General features: G+C 35.5%; 1 protein-coding gene and 1 pseudogene across 7 annotated transcripts in view; both read left to right on the top strand.

Annotated features, from left to right (window-relative positions):
* JAK2 (Janus kinase 2) overlaps positions 1 to 18,304 on the top strand; it is a 117,147-nt gene that overhangs the window by 86,712 nt on the left and 12,131 nt on the right. For all 7 annotated transcript variants that reach the window (XM_042964830.1, XM_042964833.1, XM_042964829.1 and 4 more), the window contains 9 exons: positions 1,265 to 1,352; positions 4,478 to 4,605; positions 5,353 to 5,491; positions 7,199 to 7,350; positions 7,502 to 7,652; positions 8,483 to 8,616; positions 16,720 to 16,909; positions 17,739 to 17,863; positions 18,036 to 18,208. In XM_042964830.1, coding sequence (XP_042820764.1) covers positions 1,265 to 1,352; positions 4,478 to 4,605; positions 5,353 to 5,491; positions 7,199 to 7,350; positions 7,502 to 7,652; positions 8,483 to 8,616; positions 16,720 to 16,909; positions 17,739 to 17,863; positions 18,036 to 18,208 — 1,280 coding nt within the window. The remainder of the gene's footprint in view (positions 1 to 1,264; positions 1,353 to 4,477; positions 4,606 to 5,352; positions 5,492 to 7,198; positions 7,351 to 7,501; positions 7,653 to 8,482; positions 8,617 to 16,719; positions 16,910 to 17,738; positions 17,864 to 18,035; positions 18,209 to 18,304) is intronic.
* On the top strand, positions 8,655 to 8,788 carry LOC122233354 (annotated as a pseudogene).

Genomic DNA, 18,304 nt, shown 5'->3' with positions numbered 1-18,304 from the left:
ACACAGCACATTCATGCATGCAGCTTTTCAAAACTGTAATTTTTAAAAGTATACATACCAAGGACCTTTCTGAGGATGCTTTCTGGGGGTGGGGGTGTAGAGAATTATAGGATTTTTTAAATAATAACTTATTTCGGGGCGCCTGGGTGGCTCAGTCGGTTAAGCGTCCGACTTCGGCTCAGGTCATGATCTCACAGTCCGTGAGTTCAAGCCCCGCGTCGGGCTCTGTGCTGACAGCTCAGAGCCTGGAGCCTGCTTCACATCCTGTGTCTCCCTCTCTCTCTGCCCCTTCCCTGCTCATGCTCTGTCTCTGTCTCAAAAATAAATAAACATTAAAAAAAATTAAAAAAAAAAATAATAACTTATTTCTAAACTAATTACTCATAATATTGTATTATGGGTATTACTACATTTATGCATATATTAAGCCAGTGGCTTTCAAACTTGGTTCTCCAGAGCTTTATGGGTTTCTACAGATTTCTTCCATGGTTTAATCTATTTTTAAAAAAATTTTTGAAAGGCACTGTCCTAAAGAATGCTTCAGGTGAAATGCGGATGCCTCTGGGCATGATCTGGAGATGCTAGCCAGCAGAAACCTGCTTGTCAGTTGTCAGGGTCCTTTACATAGCAAAGCATCACCAAACATGACATAATAAACATTTGTGGTGAGTAACATGTCTTAAATGATGTTAGCGGAAGGTGACGTGAAGCATACAAGCGAAAGTTTTTCTAACCCAGGATACCACAGTGTTGGTGGTTGTGATCCTTCACAGCTGTATCCAGAAGGTCTAGTCAGAGGTTAGTTGAGTTAGAGTGATATTAATAACATGCCTGACATAGTTGTCATGGTATTTTATCTGCACAGTGATCAGTCTTAATTCTTTGAGAAGTTTTTTGAAGCTCTCGTCCATTTACTTAGTGTCTCTGGCGTCTGCCTCTGTTCTCTCCTCCAGGTGCTGTGGGTCTAAGGCTGCTGATCTTGTATCATTCATATTGCCCTGTGCCACTATTGCTCTCTCTCGCTGATATTTTCTTATTCCAGGCTTTCTCAGGGGCTTTCTCTGAATGAACTCTAGCATCGAGGTTGATAGAAGTGTCAAGTCCATCTAAGGGAACCACAGCACATTAGCCTTGTCTGTGTCCTGAGAATAAGGAAAAAGTGCATTTCTCTTATGACAGACGGGATCTCTCTGACCTATGAACATTTTTAGACACAAACAATAATTCTTTTGTATTTTTTGTATGTTTTTTTTCTTTTCCTTAGTCTTTCTTTGAAGCAGCAAGCATGATGAGCCAGCTTTCTCACAAGCACCTGGTTTTAAATTATGGAGTATGTGTCTGTGGAGAGGAAAGTAAGTAAAACTACAGGCTTCCTTATGTTCATATCATGTCTTTCTCAGAGCATCTATTGTGTATATAGAAAATTCAATTTCAGGATCGTAATTAAGTATCAGTATAAACCATGTTGAAAGGAATTAAATATTGTTGAAACCAAAAACATCGTAAACTGTTCAGCAATGTCTTCTAAAAAAGGAAATGAATGAGTGAAATTAAAATGCAGAAAACAGTTAATATGCCTTATGTCAAAATGTCCAAACAGCAGAGTCTTCGAGTAAACATGTCTTATAATCTTTTCTGTTAACCATACCAATACAGATTGTGGCTGGTTCAATATGTCATTGGAATAACTGGCCATTTTAGCACAAATTTATTTGGAATTACATAAAAAACATAAACTGTAGGTTGAATTTGTAGTGGAACTGACTGAAATGATTGGATGTTGATATTTGATATATTCTATGGCTAAATTTAGACTGTTCATAAAAACCAAGTTTACATTCAGAAAATTACATAATTCTCTTTTCTATTAGTAATGTGGAGTAAATATGCATCCATGCTTATATAACATGTCTTCATATTTTTGAAAATCGATTGTCTTTTCAAAGACAGTGATTTTCAAATCTCTTCTGTGGAGGTATTTAGGTACCTCAGGGGGTTGATGAAGTGAGAGTAAACCTAAGTGCAGTAATGAGACTACTGCTCACTTATCCCTGACTAGAGTGGTTCTGAATTTCTCTCTTTTTTTAATGATGTTTCTCATAATTTTTCATTAAGGGGGATGAAAGAATACATTTCTTTAAAAAGTCGGACAACAGTGTTTCAGAGCATGTAATTCCAGTTCTTATGCTTGCTTGTATATTTCACTGATCCTGTGAAACACTTTTTTCACATTTAAAAATACCTGAAATTGGGATGTGTGATATAATCAATGATAAGTCATTATTTAATTGGCACTTTTTTTCTTTTACGACACAGAAAACAATGGAACTTATGACAGTCAGTTGGTATCTGTGAAACACAGTAGGTTTTTAGTGCCGCATAAAATAGTTTCATTAAGCTTTGTTCATTGTAACTCTTAGATATTTATTCTTTTTTTTCATTTCCTTCTCTTTTTGACACTTGCTGTGACATAAATTTACCTGTGGTCAGCTCTTAATTATCAGTATATGGATTGTGTTTTCTAAATTAACTATGGGTAGCAAAACAGTCATTAAATTTGTCTTAGTTACCCAGCAAGGTCCAAAACTGATGTATACCAAGTGAGAACTAAGTAATTGTAATATTAGATCAGGCAGAATCACAATTTGAGGTAAGACCTACAGTACGCATTTTAAAACAAATAATGTGAAGCATAGGCCTGTATGTAGCATAGGCCCCGAATTGCTCACTAGGCCATGAGCTAACATGGATTACAGTGTGAAAGTCTGTCAGAATTTCTTTAAAGATATGTATCACGATGCCATGTTGAAATTTTTTGCTTGAATTTTTTTGGTTTTTATTTTATCTTAATTTTCCTTTTTTATGATTAAAAAGATGAAGTCCTTTTTTTCTCATTTATAGAACTTACTGTTTATGCTTAAGAAACAATAAAATAATCTCAATAAATTTATATTTGAAATTGAGAACCTGAGCTTATTATATTACAGATTAGTACTAGATGACTGTAAATAAATCCTAAACCCAGTTTAATTATTAAATAACATGTCTTAATGTAGAAATAGTCTTGGCTTTGGGGAACTTGGTCAATACTGACAGGGCTGGACATTTTTATATGTCTTAAAGGCAGTCAGGAGTTTTTTAGAAGCAAACCCTTGTTTTTCTGGCAAAATATATCATAATACTATTTTAAAAATATACTTTTAAAGATAAAGCCATGCAAAACAAATTTTTGCTTTTTTGCAGCATAAATTAAAAGGATGAATGGAGTTCAAACTCACATTCTCCTTAATGCCTGTAATAGAATAGACATTGCTATAAATTTTTATATGTAGAAGAAGAATTTCAGGAAGTTTTGATGTCTAAATACAGTAGTCCCTTCTTATCTGCAGGATATTGTTCCAAGACCCCCAGTGGATGCCTGAAACTGAGGACAGTAGCCAACCCTATATACACTATGTTTTTTTCGTATACGTACATGCATATAATAAAGTTTAATTTATAAATTAGGCACAGTAAGAGATAATAATAATAACAGAACAGTAATAACAATATACTGTAATAAAGATTTATGTGAATGTGATTTCTCTCTCTCTCAAAATACCATATTTTATACTAACCCTTCTTCTTGTGATGATGTGAGATGATAAAATATGTATGTGATGAGATGGAACGAGGTGAGTGACGTAGGCATTGTGACATAGCATTAGGCTACTGCCTTCTGACAGGAAGTCGGAAGGAGGATCATCTGCTTCTGAACCTGTTGACCATGGGTGCTGCAGCTGTGGAAAGCAAAACCACAGATAAGCTGGGGACACTGGGGCACTTTGGTGGCTCAGTAGGTTAAGCGTCTGACTCTTGGCTTCAGCTCATGTTATGATCTCACGGTTTCTTAAGTTCAGCCCCACGTGAGGCTCTGGACTGGCAGCCCGGAGCCTACTTGGAGTGTTCTCTCTCTCTCTCTCTCTCTCTCTCTCTCTGTCTCTCTCTCTCTGTCTCTCTGTCTCTCACCCCCTCTCACACTGGCACTATCTCTGTCTCAGAATAAATAAATAAACTTAAAAAAAAAACAAAAAACTGGGGATGCTACTGTAGTATCAGGCAAGAGAAGTTAACTCTGAGAAACTTTCATTTGTTTAAAAAAAGCAGCCATAATTCAGTACTAATACATGGAGGTATGCTGGAGTAGTTATATATGTATATTAACATTATAAGAAAAGTACATAACATATATATTATAAATTATATATATATACGTAATTGTTTAGATACCTATGTCTTGCTTTTGTGAATAAACTAAAACCCAAAAATACAATGGTATATCGTTGTTAAGTTTTCTTTAAATTAGTAGATTTTGCATAATTCAATCTCTTTACCTATAATACTCATATATTATAAATATATTTTATGAAATTTTAAAATTACATGTATTTTTATTGTATTTGTACTTGAGCCTTATTGTTCGTATATTTTAATGCAGATATTCTGGTTCAGGAGTTTGTAAAATTTGGATCATTAGATACATACCTGAAAAAGAATAAAAATTCTATAAGTATATTATGGAAACTTGAAGTGGCTAAACAGTTGGCATGGGCCATGCATTTTCTAGTAAGTAATAAGTGTAATTTTTTATCAAAAACATTCTGTCTTCCGAAGCAATGTAGAAAGGATCTTGACCCAGGAACAAGAAAGAAATCTGTGAATGAACGTTGAGTCATTTAAAAGAATCTGTTAGTTGGTGAAAGAGATTATTTTAGGCATATATTTATTTATGTAAAATCATTTCTGAAAGAGTTTTGTCATCCTTTCTCTTAAAAGGGCTGGTAGACAGTCTGTAGTTTGTGTCCGTTGGGTTTAGAGAATTTAACAAAAAATTACGCAGAAACACGTTCTGCTAGCTACGGATAGCAGAAAATCCCTGCAGAAAATACCTTGTTATAGTACCTGTGGACAACCGGCCCTTATGTGTGGTGAGAAAGCAGCACTGCCAGAGGAGCAGAATACCAGAGGGGCCGCCGGTGATCGGACCCCTCAGAGTGCACCCGTGTCCTGCCGCTGAACAGGAACAGTACTCATTACTGTTTAAAATCGCAGCTTTGGCAAATGAAGTGGAACTGAGTAATTTTAAGATCTTTGTTTCATCATGGGTGCAGATTGGTGTGTCATTTGAAAAGTAAAACAAAAAGCACAGTGCTGCCGTAAAACTTTCTTTTATGTCAAAGCATGCTTCCAAATTAATGTTTATTAGTTAATACTGCCCTATTTTGTTCGTTTAAATCCATTTTGGGACTTTGGATATACTAAGTGTTCAAATATTTGTGGATTGATATTTGAATGTGCATTTAACTTTGACAGGAAGAAAAAGCCCTTATTCATGGGAATGTGTGTGCCAAAAATATTCTGCTTATCAGAGAAGAAGACAGAAAGACAGGAAATCCTCCTTTCATCAAACTTAGTGATCCTGGCATTAGTATTACAGTTTTGCCAAAGGACAGTAAGTTCGACAGGAATCTCATTTAACTTTTTTTTCTTTTTGATTTTTTTTGTTTGAGTATAGCTGACACACAATGTTACATTAGATTCAGGTGAACGACATAGTGATTCCACGTCTCTATTTGGACAGTGGTACAAAAAGCATGTTGTTAATTTTTTTCTCAAACTCTTTTATTGACATGTTCTTGATTAATAATAAAATTCAACTACCATTTTTAGCAATCCAAATTAAGTTATAGTTACATCCCAGTCTCCATTTTTCCTTTCTTATATGCATGTTATCATGGACTGTAAAATGATTTTTTAAACAGTTTTAATCCCTGCTTGTATGGAAGTTCAGATTTTATCCATTTTTTAATGTGAAATTTCTGATATATTCTTTGAGACACAAATAAATTATCTAAATTTTTCTTTCCTTCAGTCACTAAATAAAATTTTGAGAAGACCTATTACCTACTTTGAGATCTTATTTAGTTTAATTATTCAGCTAATTCTGACTTTTTAAAACTTGAAAAAAAAATCTTTTGTGTTTGTTAGCTTTCTATTTAACAAAGTAAAAATTTCAGTCACATGGTTGAAAGGAGTTTTCTTGGTACAAATAATGTTGTAACTGTATTTCATTATCTTAGCTAGTTTCTCTAATTGAATGTACTAGATGTAGGCTGTCAATTGATCAACATTTGTGCCTTGATGTATCCTATTTGAGCCAACAGTATTGAAACTTGATAGCTTCTCTGACAGTAAAGACAGACAATAAGGCGGAAAATGTTATAGGATCTTAGAACCTATATTAAGGGAAATTTCATTCTTTGGAATGGAAATTAAGGAGAAAATTTCTTCATACGGTGAAAGAGAAAGGAACCTGTACTCTTTAATCTCTTCATTAGCAAAAATATTCATATTGCTTTACCAAAATATACTAAAAGATGCAGCAGATTATCCTTCATTCTTCTATATCATTTTATTTACTTTTCTATTTATCCATACCAGATTACCAGAAGGTGGATTTAAAAGTTCTGTCTCCTTCCTTGGATGACGGTTTTCTGATGAGGTCAAAAAAGACCCTAGCACCTTTACTTGTGAAATTCCATGATCTTAGCAGAGACCACCTGTATCAATTCCGTATTCAGAATATCTTGGGATAATTAAGTAATTCATCTGTCTGTTGGTCCTTGTATTTTCGTGTACAAGTTGGAATTGCCACTGCTCCTGAATCGTTAGCTCAGAATGATGTTAACATTACCTTTACTATTTACGCATTGTAAAGAAATACAAAAATCAAAAGGCAATTTAGGACAAGTGTTATGGGAAAAAAATTTTATTGAATGCACAACTCCTAGGAAGGGTAGAGAGAGTTGGACACAAGTTGAAACACTATGGCTCAATGAAAGGAAGTTTAGTTGATCCACAGTTTGTTGTCTAAGATTCTAATTCTCTCCATGCTGCTAACAAATTTTGTGACTTTAGGCAAATTATTCAGTTTTTATGGGTCTCAGTGTTGTCATTGTTAAAGCTGAGATAATGAATTAGATGCCCTCAAAGGTCCCTTGTGGCTCGTAAATGTGTACATTTGCTTGTGTGGTGCACACAACTCACAGCCACGCAAAAAAGACCAGATTATCCAAATCAGTTTGAAATTATTTGCATATTAAAGAATCATTTACTTGTGGGAACTATTTAACCATACTTCATTGCTATCATTTCAAAGTTCTTCAGGAGAGAATACCATGGGTACCACCTGAATGCATTGAAAATCCTAAAAATCTAAACTTGGCAACAGACAAATGGAGTTTTGGTACCACTTTGTGGGAAATCTGCAGTGGAGGAGACAAGCCTCTGAGTGCTTTGGATTCTCAAAGAGTGAGTTTATATCCACTGTGAAGTTGGACTTACTTTGTGACCCTTGATTTTCTTTCCTATGATTTGATACTTTTTAGCCTATCTTATGTTTAAAAAAAAAAAAGCTTGATTATCACATTATACAATTTCTCATCTGGTTCTTTCATTATAGAAGCTCCAGTTTTATGAAGATAGGCACCAGCTTCCTGCACCAAAGTGGACAGAATTAGCAAATCTTATTAATAATTGTATGGATTATGAACCAGATTTTAGACCTTCTTTCAGAGCCATCATACGAGACCTTAATAGTTTGTTTACTCCAGGTATGTATTGATGGAATAGTCTTACTGCTTTTCCGGGTCCCCTTTCTATCTTCATAGTTTTTAACAAATCTTTACTAATTTTGTAATCCCTTACAAGAAGTTCCTCGATATCTTTTTTTTTTTTTTTGGTCTTAATTTTAATTCCAGTTAGTTAACATACAGTGTTATGTTAGTTTCAAGTGTACAATATAGTGAACATTGATGCCTTTTAGACTTAGTCTCTTATGTTCATATGACTTTTCCTACTTCGTACATATTCTAGTTTTCTTGATTCAGCAGTCTCTCCCTTTTTAACAGAGGCCTCTTCAATAACCCGGTTTTACTTTACCAATTAATGAATGTATATTGTATAAGTTTATTTGGCTTATTTGACTTTTTAAAAGCAATTTTTCTTTTTTTTTTGTTTAGCTATATTTTATAGTTGAGTGGTTTTCTAAACATGAAGTAGGTTTGTTTTTATTTGCCCGCTCCGCCTTTAAAATATGTAGCTAAATGTACATATATCTGACCCATAGGTATTTCCTGTTCCAGTACTACTTACCATTCTCACCGCGGAAGTCAAAATAATATAATCTTACTTAAAAATACTACTAAAACTGCCTGTTTTTAGCAAGTAATTTTCCTTTGCAAAAGTCTTTTTTGAAAGCCTGTTAAGTTATGGGTAATAAAGACTTTGTTAATATAGCTTAAACTATTAGAGTTGTCCTATATTAATTTGTATTTAGTGTTTCTAGATCATTCTGATTATTTTGGTTAGCTTGTATACATACCTTTTAGCCCAGACGATGTAATCTGCCAGCCCACAGTACTCATGTACTTTCTCTCTCCAGATTACGAGCTATTAACAGAAAATGACATGTTGCCAAATAGGATAGGCACCCTCGGGTTTTCTGGAGCTTTTGAAGACCGAGACCCGACACAGTTTGAAGAGAGACACTTGAAATTTCTACAGCAGCTTGGCAAGGTGAGGTGTCAGAGTTTTTTTACATAGCTAACGTATGTATCGCTTCTCGGCCTTTTGGCTAAGATCAAGTGTAAAGGGTTAACGTATAATCATAGAACATTTTATTCAGAAAATAAAGGCTTTAAAGATTCTCTAATTTTCACTTTCTGCAAAATTTTAGGAAGTATCTATAGAAAAAAGGCTTAGTCATCACATGTTGGAGAAACGCCGTGTTCAATAAATAGCTCCTTTTACTGAAGAACCTCTCAGAACTTTACATGTAGTGTGCATTGAACATCTTTAAGAGGATGATAATTAGTATTTCCCCTATTGATTTGACCGTGGGAGTCTTTCTTGGTAGAGGCACTTCAGTTATGCAGTAGAGAAAGGAATAACTAAGTAAGCCTTTCTACCTATCTCCTTTTCTAGTCGTATCAGGAAGAAATAATCTGTCTGACTGGACCATGTTCGTTAGCAAGACAGTCTTCTATCTGCTAAAAGTCACACAGTCATACATAGCCTACATATTTTAAGTAAGACCAGGAAAAGCTTAGTTCTTTACAGGTCCAATTAAAGTGGTAAGCTCTCTTTCTTCCCCTAAGCTTGTTAGCGTAGAGTTCTGTACCATGTGGCTTACAAATTGGAAATAGAAGATGTGGGTATTTGGGGTGTATTAGTTATCTGTTTCTGTGTGACAGATTACCCTAAAACTAACAGAGGAAAACAACAAACATTTATTTTCACCCTAGTTTAGGAATTAGAAATTTGGGAGCGACTGGGTGGTTCCAGCTCCCGGTCTCTCCCAAGACTGCAATCAAGTTGTCACCCAGGCCTTGCATTCTCATCTGAAGGCTTGGCAAGGGCACGATCTACTTCCAGGTTCGCTCACATGGTTATTGACAGGCTCAGAATATCTGCCTCCAAGCTCACTTATGTGAGCCTTTCTGCAGGGCTGCCTCACAGCATGGCAGCTGAGAGCAGACACCCAAGGTGGAAGTCATGGTCTTTTTATAACCTAATCTCAGGGATGGCATCTCATCACTTTTGCCGTATTCTGTTCATTTTAAATGAGTTGACAAATTCCGCCTACAGTCAAGGGCAAGGGATTGTAGAAGAGCATGAATGTCATAGGTGGAGAACACTGGAAGAGAACTTAAAGGCTGCCAACCGCACTGGGCATCTTGGCCACACCTCTGTGTTGACAGCATCAATTTCTTGGTAGTATGCAGTGTGTCCAAAACTTAATAAACCTTTCGTCATCCACTCCTCCAATTCCCCACTCCTAAAATTTCTCTGTGGACAGTTCAGAAAGCGTTGTCCAGAAGAGTTTGGGAGACGGTGCTTTAGACTTAGTTAACCTCTTCGTTTCACAGGGAGAAAAATTAAGGTCCAAAGAAGTTAAGTAACTTGTCTTTGGTCAGACAACTACGTAGTAGTTGTGAGATCAGAACCTTTCCCTATTTCTATTTCCATGTTATTTCTGCTATCTCACGCATATATTTGATTTTGTTTGAGTATGCTTCAGTTTTATTGTCATCTTCTATTTTGTCTTTTTGGGGCAAATCATATACTGTGAAGACATAAAAAAATGATTATTTTATTCTCACCAGGGATTACATTGGGAACAATAAATTGCTTATGGAAAAGGCAGAAAGTATTGTAATATGACTTACATATTTATTACTTACATGTTTGTGGTTGAATACATCTTGATTTATTGTTAGTTATATGCAAATATTTTCATGACCAGACGTATTAGTCATTAGATTAGTAACATGGTCACTAGTCACAAAATCATGAAAACCTTGAAATTATTTTTTCTCTGTTGTTCTGAACAAGCCACTTAATTTCTTTCGTCCATAGATCCCAGCTTTTAATGTGAATTATTTTATCTCCCAGAGATTGTTTTTTGGTAGACTGTACAGAAGGTTTTGGAAAATAAAATGCAACTTACTTGAAGTAAAGGGAACAATGTGTAGTGAAATTTTATTATCTTCAGTTGATGTGGGTATTTTTAATAAGCTTCTTAATACTTATACTTCTGTATTTTCCCAGGTGTCAATATGAACGTGAATATACGAACATTTGTATGCTAATAAGGGCATTTTCTAGGAAAACAATGTTTCAAATTCCAAAATCCACTGTAGATTCCTTCACTTTAGGAGTCAGAAATTTTTAAGCCAGTGCATGAAAATCTAAAGGGTAATCTAGGAACCAGACATCATTGGGAGGGTCTGAGTTACTTCTAGTTGCTAGTTTTTTTCCTGAAATGATGTGGGTTTTTTTTTTTTAATGTTTATTTTTATTTTTGAGAGAGAGTGAGAGAGAGGGAGAGAGCAGGGGAGGGGCAGAGAGAGAAGGACACACAGAATCTGAAGCAGGCTCCAGGCTCTGAGCCGTCAGCACAGAGCCCGACGCAGGGCTTGAACTCACAAACTGGGAGATTATGACCTGCGCTGAAGTCGGACACTTAACCTACTGAGCCACCCAGGTGCCCCTCATGTGGCTTTAATATACAAATATTTGAGTTCTTACTAAGTTCCAGGTGCCCGACTGGTCGCTATGGATATAGGATGTAGCCATTGTCTTGGTAGTTTATAGCTTAGCTGGAGGAGGTGGATTGCAACTAACAGTGTGATAAGTACATTCACTATTTAAATTAAATTTCATACTGATCACAACTTCTAAAATTTTCATAATGTGTGAATTGGTACAAGTGACACTTGTACCAATATTATTTGAGATATCACATAGTTTTCTAATTAAAGATTGCTTTTTCATGTAAAATTCTATTAATAGGGCCCTTACCTAATTTTGGTTATTAGTTGTAAGAATTTTTAAAAAATAGGATACAACACTATGTTGTTATTCAGTACTTGATTGGAATTTGTTTAAAATTGCCCAGAAAAGTGGTGCCTGGGTGGCTCAGTCAGTTCAACAGCTGACTTCGGCTCAGGTCATGATCTCGTGGTTCGTGGATTCGAGCCCCATGTCAGGCTCTGTGCTGACAGCCCAGGGCCTGGAGCCTGCTTCAGATTCTGTGTCTCCCTTTCTCTCTTCCCCTCCCCAACTCGTGCTCTGTCTCTCTCTCTCTCTCTCTCTCTCTGTCTCTCAAAAATAAACATTAAAAAAATAAAATAAAATAAAATTACCCAATAAATATTTCTAAGTCAAACAGTTCTGCAGTGAATTGTAGTATACTTACCTATACAAGAATATTATAAAATTATTTTCAGGAGTATTATCTGACATTATTGGGGTATTTTTTTGTTTTTTATACAATTCCTTATTATTCATAATTACCCTAAAGTCTCATTAATTTAAGCATAATTCATTCAATATTTGCATTAATTCAAATTCAGCTAGATTTAAGTATGTATGTAAATTATGTTATTAAAATGTACTTTTATAAAAGAACACTTAGGCCTATAAATGTGATGCATCTACATATATTCATAGATGGGAGTTACTTAAAAAAAGTTTAAGTTAATATAACAAGCCTACAGTTAGTTCAGTAATTACCTATGATTTACTATCCGCCTATTCAGACTATACTCTTTTATTTAAATTTCTGATTTCTTACATTATTTTCTAAAAGTAATAGATACTTGAACTTCCTTAAAAAATCATTATAGTGTTTCCCTCCTCATTTACCTTATTATATAATCCAAACTGTGTATTTCTCCTTTATTTATTTATTCTTTATTAAATATTGATGTGCTTTCTCATAGCTGGCGGTTGAGACTGATTTAGGGGTAGAAATGAATTAGGAAGTATAAACTGGGAGGTAATGGAGCAGTATTCTAACAGCCACACCTCCCCTTAAGCTTTCACCCATTTTTGGAAAATGAATGTTCCAGACAGCAAAGTGTGTACCTTCACTATCTTTTGGCTATCTAAACCACTATCATGGTTCATGGGTTCGAGCCCCTCATCGGGCTCTGTGCTTCCAGCTCAGAGCTTGAAGCCTGCTTTGGATTCTGTGTCTCCCTCGCTCTCTGCCCCTCCCCCACTCGTGTTCTGTCTGTCTCTCTCTCAAAACTAAATAAACATTAAAGAATTAAAAATAAATAAAGTGATACAATAAATCTTAAAGTTTGATTTTTAGAATCAGAACTTACCTTACCCTAGATTCTGTCTGTGGCATTTGTGAGTCTCTCCCTCGTCACCAGTTTTCTCTTCTTAAAACAAGTAAAAATATGTACAGACACACCTTTAAACTTGTAACCTAAGCATACTCCTAAATAAAAGAGAAAGAAATATTTGTGTTTAGTGTTTCCTTACATAGTGAGTGCCATATTAGTGTTATCTATGCCATAAAGATTTTCCTAAGATGTCTCCAGCTGTCATTAATTTTCCTCTTTTCTGGAAGCATATAGCATTCATACATTCATTGTCTCTCCACACAATGTAGCTTTTAATTTCAGTCCTTTGTTGTTTATTAGATCTTGGTGTATGGATATAATGAATATAATGAACGTATTTTAGCGATATGTGCTAGTATTTAAGAAAGAGACGTAACAAAGAATACATTAAAACATCGCTAATTTAGATGAGCAAGGAGGAAAGATCAGACTATAGAATTATAAAGTATATTTTCTTTCTTAGAGTGACTTTTTTCCGGTTATGAAAGCGACACGTATTTGTTGCAGAGTAATTGGAAAATACAGATGCATTTCTTTCACTTCAGTCTCTGTACACATACACACAAACTTTGCTTCAGAAGGGAGATCATTCTATATATACAATTTTCTCAGGGTGTCTGGGTGGCTCAGTCAGCTGAGCATCCTACTCTTGATCTTGGCCCAGGTCATGATGTCTTGCTGTGTGGGTTTGAGCCCTGTATTGGGCTCCATGCTGACAGTGCAGGGCCTGTTTGGGATTCTCTGTCTCTCTCCCTCTTTCTGCCCCATCCCTGCTTGCTCATGCTGTCTCTCTCAAATACATAAACTTTAAAAATTAAAAAAATATATACATATATATATAATTCTCGTTATTTTTCATTTGTTATATCAGGATTTTCCCATTATTAATATTCTTTTGAAACATAATTTTGTAAGTGAATATACTGTACTATATTTACAACATTCCCCATTATTGCAGCTTAGAGCTTTTTTCCTTTTGATTTTTAACATTTTTAGTTTTTTTTTAATTTAATTTTTTATTTTTTAAAATTTACATCCAAATTAGTTAGCATATAGTGAAACAATGATTTCAGGAGTAGATTCCTTAATGCCCCTTACCCACTTAGCCCATCCCCCCTCCCACAACCCCTCTAGCAACCCTCAGTTTGTTGTCCATATTTATGAGTCTCTTCTCTTTTGTCCCCCTCCCTGTTTTTTATAACATTTTTAGCTTTTTACACAGTTCTTTGGATTTAACATTATTTTAAACATAATGTAAATTGAGGAGACTGTAAGGGTGACATTTTCAAAATATATTTACAACCGTATGTATTTCTCAGTAATTTAGTTTGTAGGAAGCTAAAAGAAAATGGTATGGTCCTTAGTGGTAGCATTTTTTTTTCAGTTTTAAAGTTTGTTTGTTTATTTATTTATTTGTTTATTTTGAGAGAGAAGGAGAGAGAGAGAAAGCGAGCACGTGTGTGCAAGTGAATGGGGGAGGAGCAGAGAGTAAGGAGAGAGAGAATCCCAAGCAGGCTCCATAATGACAGCACGGAGTCCCAGGCAGGCTCAAAGCCAAGGAAGCAGAACCCTGAGATCGTGACCTGAAGAAACCAAGAGTTGGACACTTACCCGACTGAGCCACCCAGACTCCCCTAGTGGTAGTTTTTTAATGTAGATATTTTCTAGCTGCATTTGACAATATAATATTAATTTCATCTTCGCTTATTTGAAAGAATTGATTGTTCAGTGGTCTAGCTATTTGTATTGCCTTATTGAAGCAATCTAAAACACCATCTCTACAAAAGTGCACATCACTTTTTCATTTTATAAAAGCACAATTTTTGGTGTACTGCATTCTTTTATTCTTTTCAATTAGCAGCATGGTAAAAATATTCAAAGGAGTACTCAAGACTATTTCCATATTTTTTAAACCAACAGAAATAATGGTATATTTTAATATTCATAAAAAGAGTTAAGAAAATATTGTGAAAACTTTCTTCTGCTATCAGAATTCTAAAATGAGTATTTTTGTGATCTTTTATACTCACGTCCTCATATACTTATATTCTTTACTCGTCGCCTCAGTTAAAACCTAGCTTTTTGGAAATCCTCTTTATTACCTATTACTCTCTGATGCAGATCTGGGACACACAGATCTGGACCCTGCTGCTACTTTTCCAAAGTTAGAATCTCCAGCATCATATATAGTCCTATGTATTGAATATGGTTAGTCTCTCCTCATCATTGGCCAACATCTTGGTTGGTAATCCACATTTCAAGTACTTTTGGTACTCCTTGTTTTCATCTTCACCTTACTCCTGCTATTATTTGGGGCATCCATTGAATACCTTTTTAAATTTCCCAATCTCAGTCTGTGAACATGTTAATGAGTGCAGTTTGAATTCTGTAATCCCTTATAATAATCTTACTTATGGAATTCAGACCCTGAAATCTCCCTCTTGACTATAACTTCGTATCTTTAGACTCTTCCCAACACATACATCCTCCTTTGGTGTCTTTGTCATTGCCAGTGTCTTTGACCCTTTCTTGTTCCTGAAGCCTGTGAGCCACCTTCTAGATCCAACTCTCGTTTTCCAGAGGAGGTACACCTCCTGGTACAGCGGTTACACTCTGCTTCCGCTGCTATCCACAGTGCTGTCACCTTCCCTCCCATGATTGTCTCTTTTAACTTTCCCCGTCATTTCCTAGTGCAGGAACAATAAAATTCTGAATTATTTTTTTCTATTTGTGTTTTCAACTCTCGAACACTGTTAAGAAAGAAATCAGATCAATAAACATCAATAAATGTTTATTGTTTCCATTGCAAATTGATTTCCAACATTAGCTGGTACTTAGGACTGTTTTAATTGATAGTTCTTTTATTCTCCCTTATTTGATTTCTTCTGTGGTGCCTGCCCATTCCAAACATTTTCATTCTCTTCTGGTTTCCTGTCCTAAATCTTTCTTCCCACACAGTGTTTGCCTTTACCTTCTTCTTCCAAAAGAAAGTAGAGGCATTCCAAATTTAAACAGTGAGATTGATTTGTGCCTATCAAATTGACAAAGATTTAGAAATATTAACAATGGTTAGTGTTGGCAGGAATATGATAAAATTGACATTTTTTCCACTGCTTATGAGAGCTTAAATCTAGTGAAGGTGACCCCTTCAAAAGTGTCTGCTGCAGCATGTGTGAAGGACCTTTGAAATGTCCATATTCTTTCAACTGCGAGTTCCACTTTTAGCAAATAAATCAACCTTGTATTAGTCTGCTCAGGCTGCTGTAACAAAATACCATACACTGGGGGTTAAACCACAGATATTTATTTCTCATAGTTCTGGAGGCTGAAAGTCTAAGGTTAAGGTGCTGGCAGGGTTCAGTTTCTATTGCATACTCTCTTCTTGGCCTGCCTCCATATGGCCACCTTCCTGGCTGTGTCTTCATGTGGTAGAGAGCTCTGGTGTCTTTTCCTCTTCTTACGAAGGCACCAGCCATATCGGAGTAAGGCCTCACTTTATGATCACCTCTTCACAGGCCCTGTCTTCAAGTACACTCCCACTGGTAGTTAGGGCTTGTCATAGGAATTTGGGGGAAACACAGACACTCAGTCCGTAACAGACCCTTCCTTGTTCCATCCAGCTCACTGACAGTGATATCAAAGGGTATATTGTGAAGAAGCAAAGATCATCCTGGAAATTAGTGATAGAGATTTAGGAATTATCTTGGCTTATCTTAATAAATCATGTTCATGATTTGTTTAAATGTTTGTTTGAAGTTGTTTATATTTCAGCCCATAATTCCTTTTGAAGAAATCAAATTTATAGATTTACTACCTACCTGTTGAAATATTATTTCCTTTTCTTATTCTGAAAGTTGCCTAATGTAAGCTTAGAGGTATGTCTGCTAATTCTAGCTACTGGAATGTCGCCTAATTAAACTTCATTAGTAATTTCTCTGGAAAACTTGAGATTTCTATCCTCTTGTGATGTGCCGTTTAGGGCAATTTTGGCAGTGTGGAGATGTGCCGGTATGACCCTCTACAAGACAACACTGGGGAGGTGGTGGCCGTGAAGAAGCTCCAGCACAGTACTGAGGAGCACCTGAGAGACTTTGAAAGAGAAATCGAAATCCTTAAATCCCTGCAGCATGACAACATTGTCAAGTACAAGGGAGTGTGCTACAGTGCTGGTATGTTGCCCATTGAAACCTAGTTTGAACTCAAGGTATGTCCTTGGCATCCTGGGTAATAGAAACCTATAATGTCTCAAGGTCTGGACTTCTAATATGCCAGTGACCAAGGAGAGAAGTGTTTATGCCACTGCAGATTGTGCTTGGTGATTGTAGGCTAAATGTTTGTTTATTTTTGAGGGTGTGGGGAAGGCAGAGAGAGAAAGAGAGCATCTCAAGCATGCTCTGACCTGTCCGTGCAGAGCCTGATGACAGGCTCGAACTCACAAACCGTGAGATCAGGGCCTGAGCCAAAATTAAGAGTTGGAGACTTAACTGACTGAGCCAACCAGGCACCCTTCTATGAAAATATTTTTTAAATTAGATACTTTTTGCTCATTACAGATGGGGAGAAAGGAAATTTTCATCAGCCTATTTGGGTTTGCAGAAAGGGTTACATAAGATTAAACCATAACTATTTTAAAGCTTCTTTTCAAAACTTTATTTATTTATTTTTTTATTTTTTTAAATAATGAAATTTATTGTTGGATTGGTTTCCATACAACACCCAGTGCTCATCCCAACAGGTGCCCTTCTCATTTCCTCAAAAAATTAAAAATAGATCTACCCTATGACCCAGCAATAGCACTGCTAGGAATTTACTCTAAACTTTTTGATTCAAAAAGCTTGTGTTCTTAACTATTACATCACTTAGTTTATAATCAAGTTTTGTCACCTTAGACTCAGAGTTTATATATTTTTAAGTCATTTTTATGTATGTTTGTTTTCTATTATTTAACAATAAAATGTGACAAAGTAAAATATTGTGTTCCCCTTTGTATGTTAAAAGGCCGGCGTAATTTAAGATTAATTATGGAATATTTACCATATGGAAGTTTACGAGATTATCTCCAAAAACATAAAGAACGGATAGATCATAAAAAACTTCTGCAGTATACATCTCAGATATGCAAGGTACTTAATATCCTGCCTATTTGTTGTAAGTAAAGAGAACATGCTAAAGTAATTGTTACAAAGTCCTCTAGAGTTTTTCTTTGATAATTAAGGAAAGATATAGAGGAAAGACCATTTAAATTATTTATCTTTGTAAAACTTAGCTGAAATAAAAATGTTATTTCATCCATAGGGCATGGAGTATCTTGGTACAAAAAGGTATATCCACAGGGATCTGGCAACAAGGAATATATTGGTGGAGAATGAAAACAGGGTTAAAATTGGAGATTTTGGCTTAACCAAAGTCTTGCCACAAGACAAAGAATACTACAAAGTGAAAGAACCTGGTGAAAGTCCCATATTCTGGTGAGTATATTTTAACGAAAATTTACTATTATTCATAGTTTATCATTTATATGTTTATAATAATAGCAAAAATTTATCATGCTTACATTGGGCTAA

Source organism: Panthera tigris, chromosome D4, assembly GCF_018350195.1.
Source record: "Panthera tigris isolate Pti1 chromosome D4, P.tigris_Pti1_mat1.1, whole genome shotgun sequence".
In the NCBI taxonomy this organism is placed as follows: domain Eukaryota; kingdom Metazoa; phylum Chordata; class Mammalia; order Carnivora; family Felidae; genus Panthera; species Panthera tigris.
This window is presented reverse-complemented; position numbering and strand designations above follow the sequence as displayed.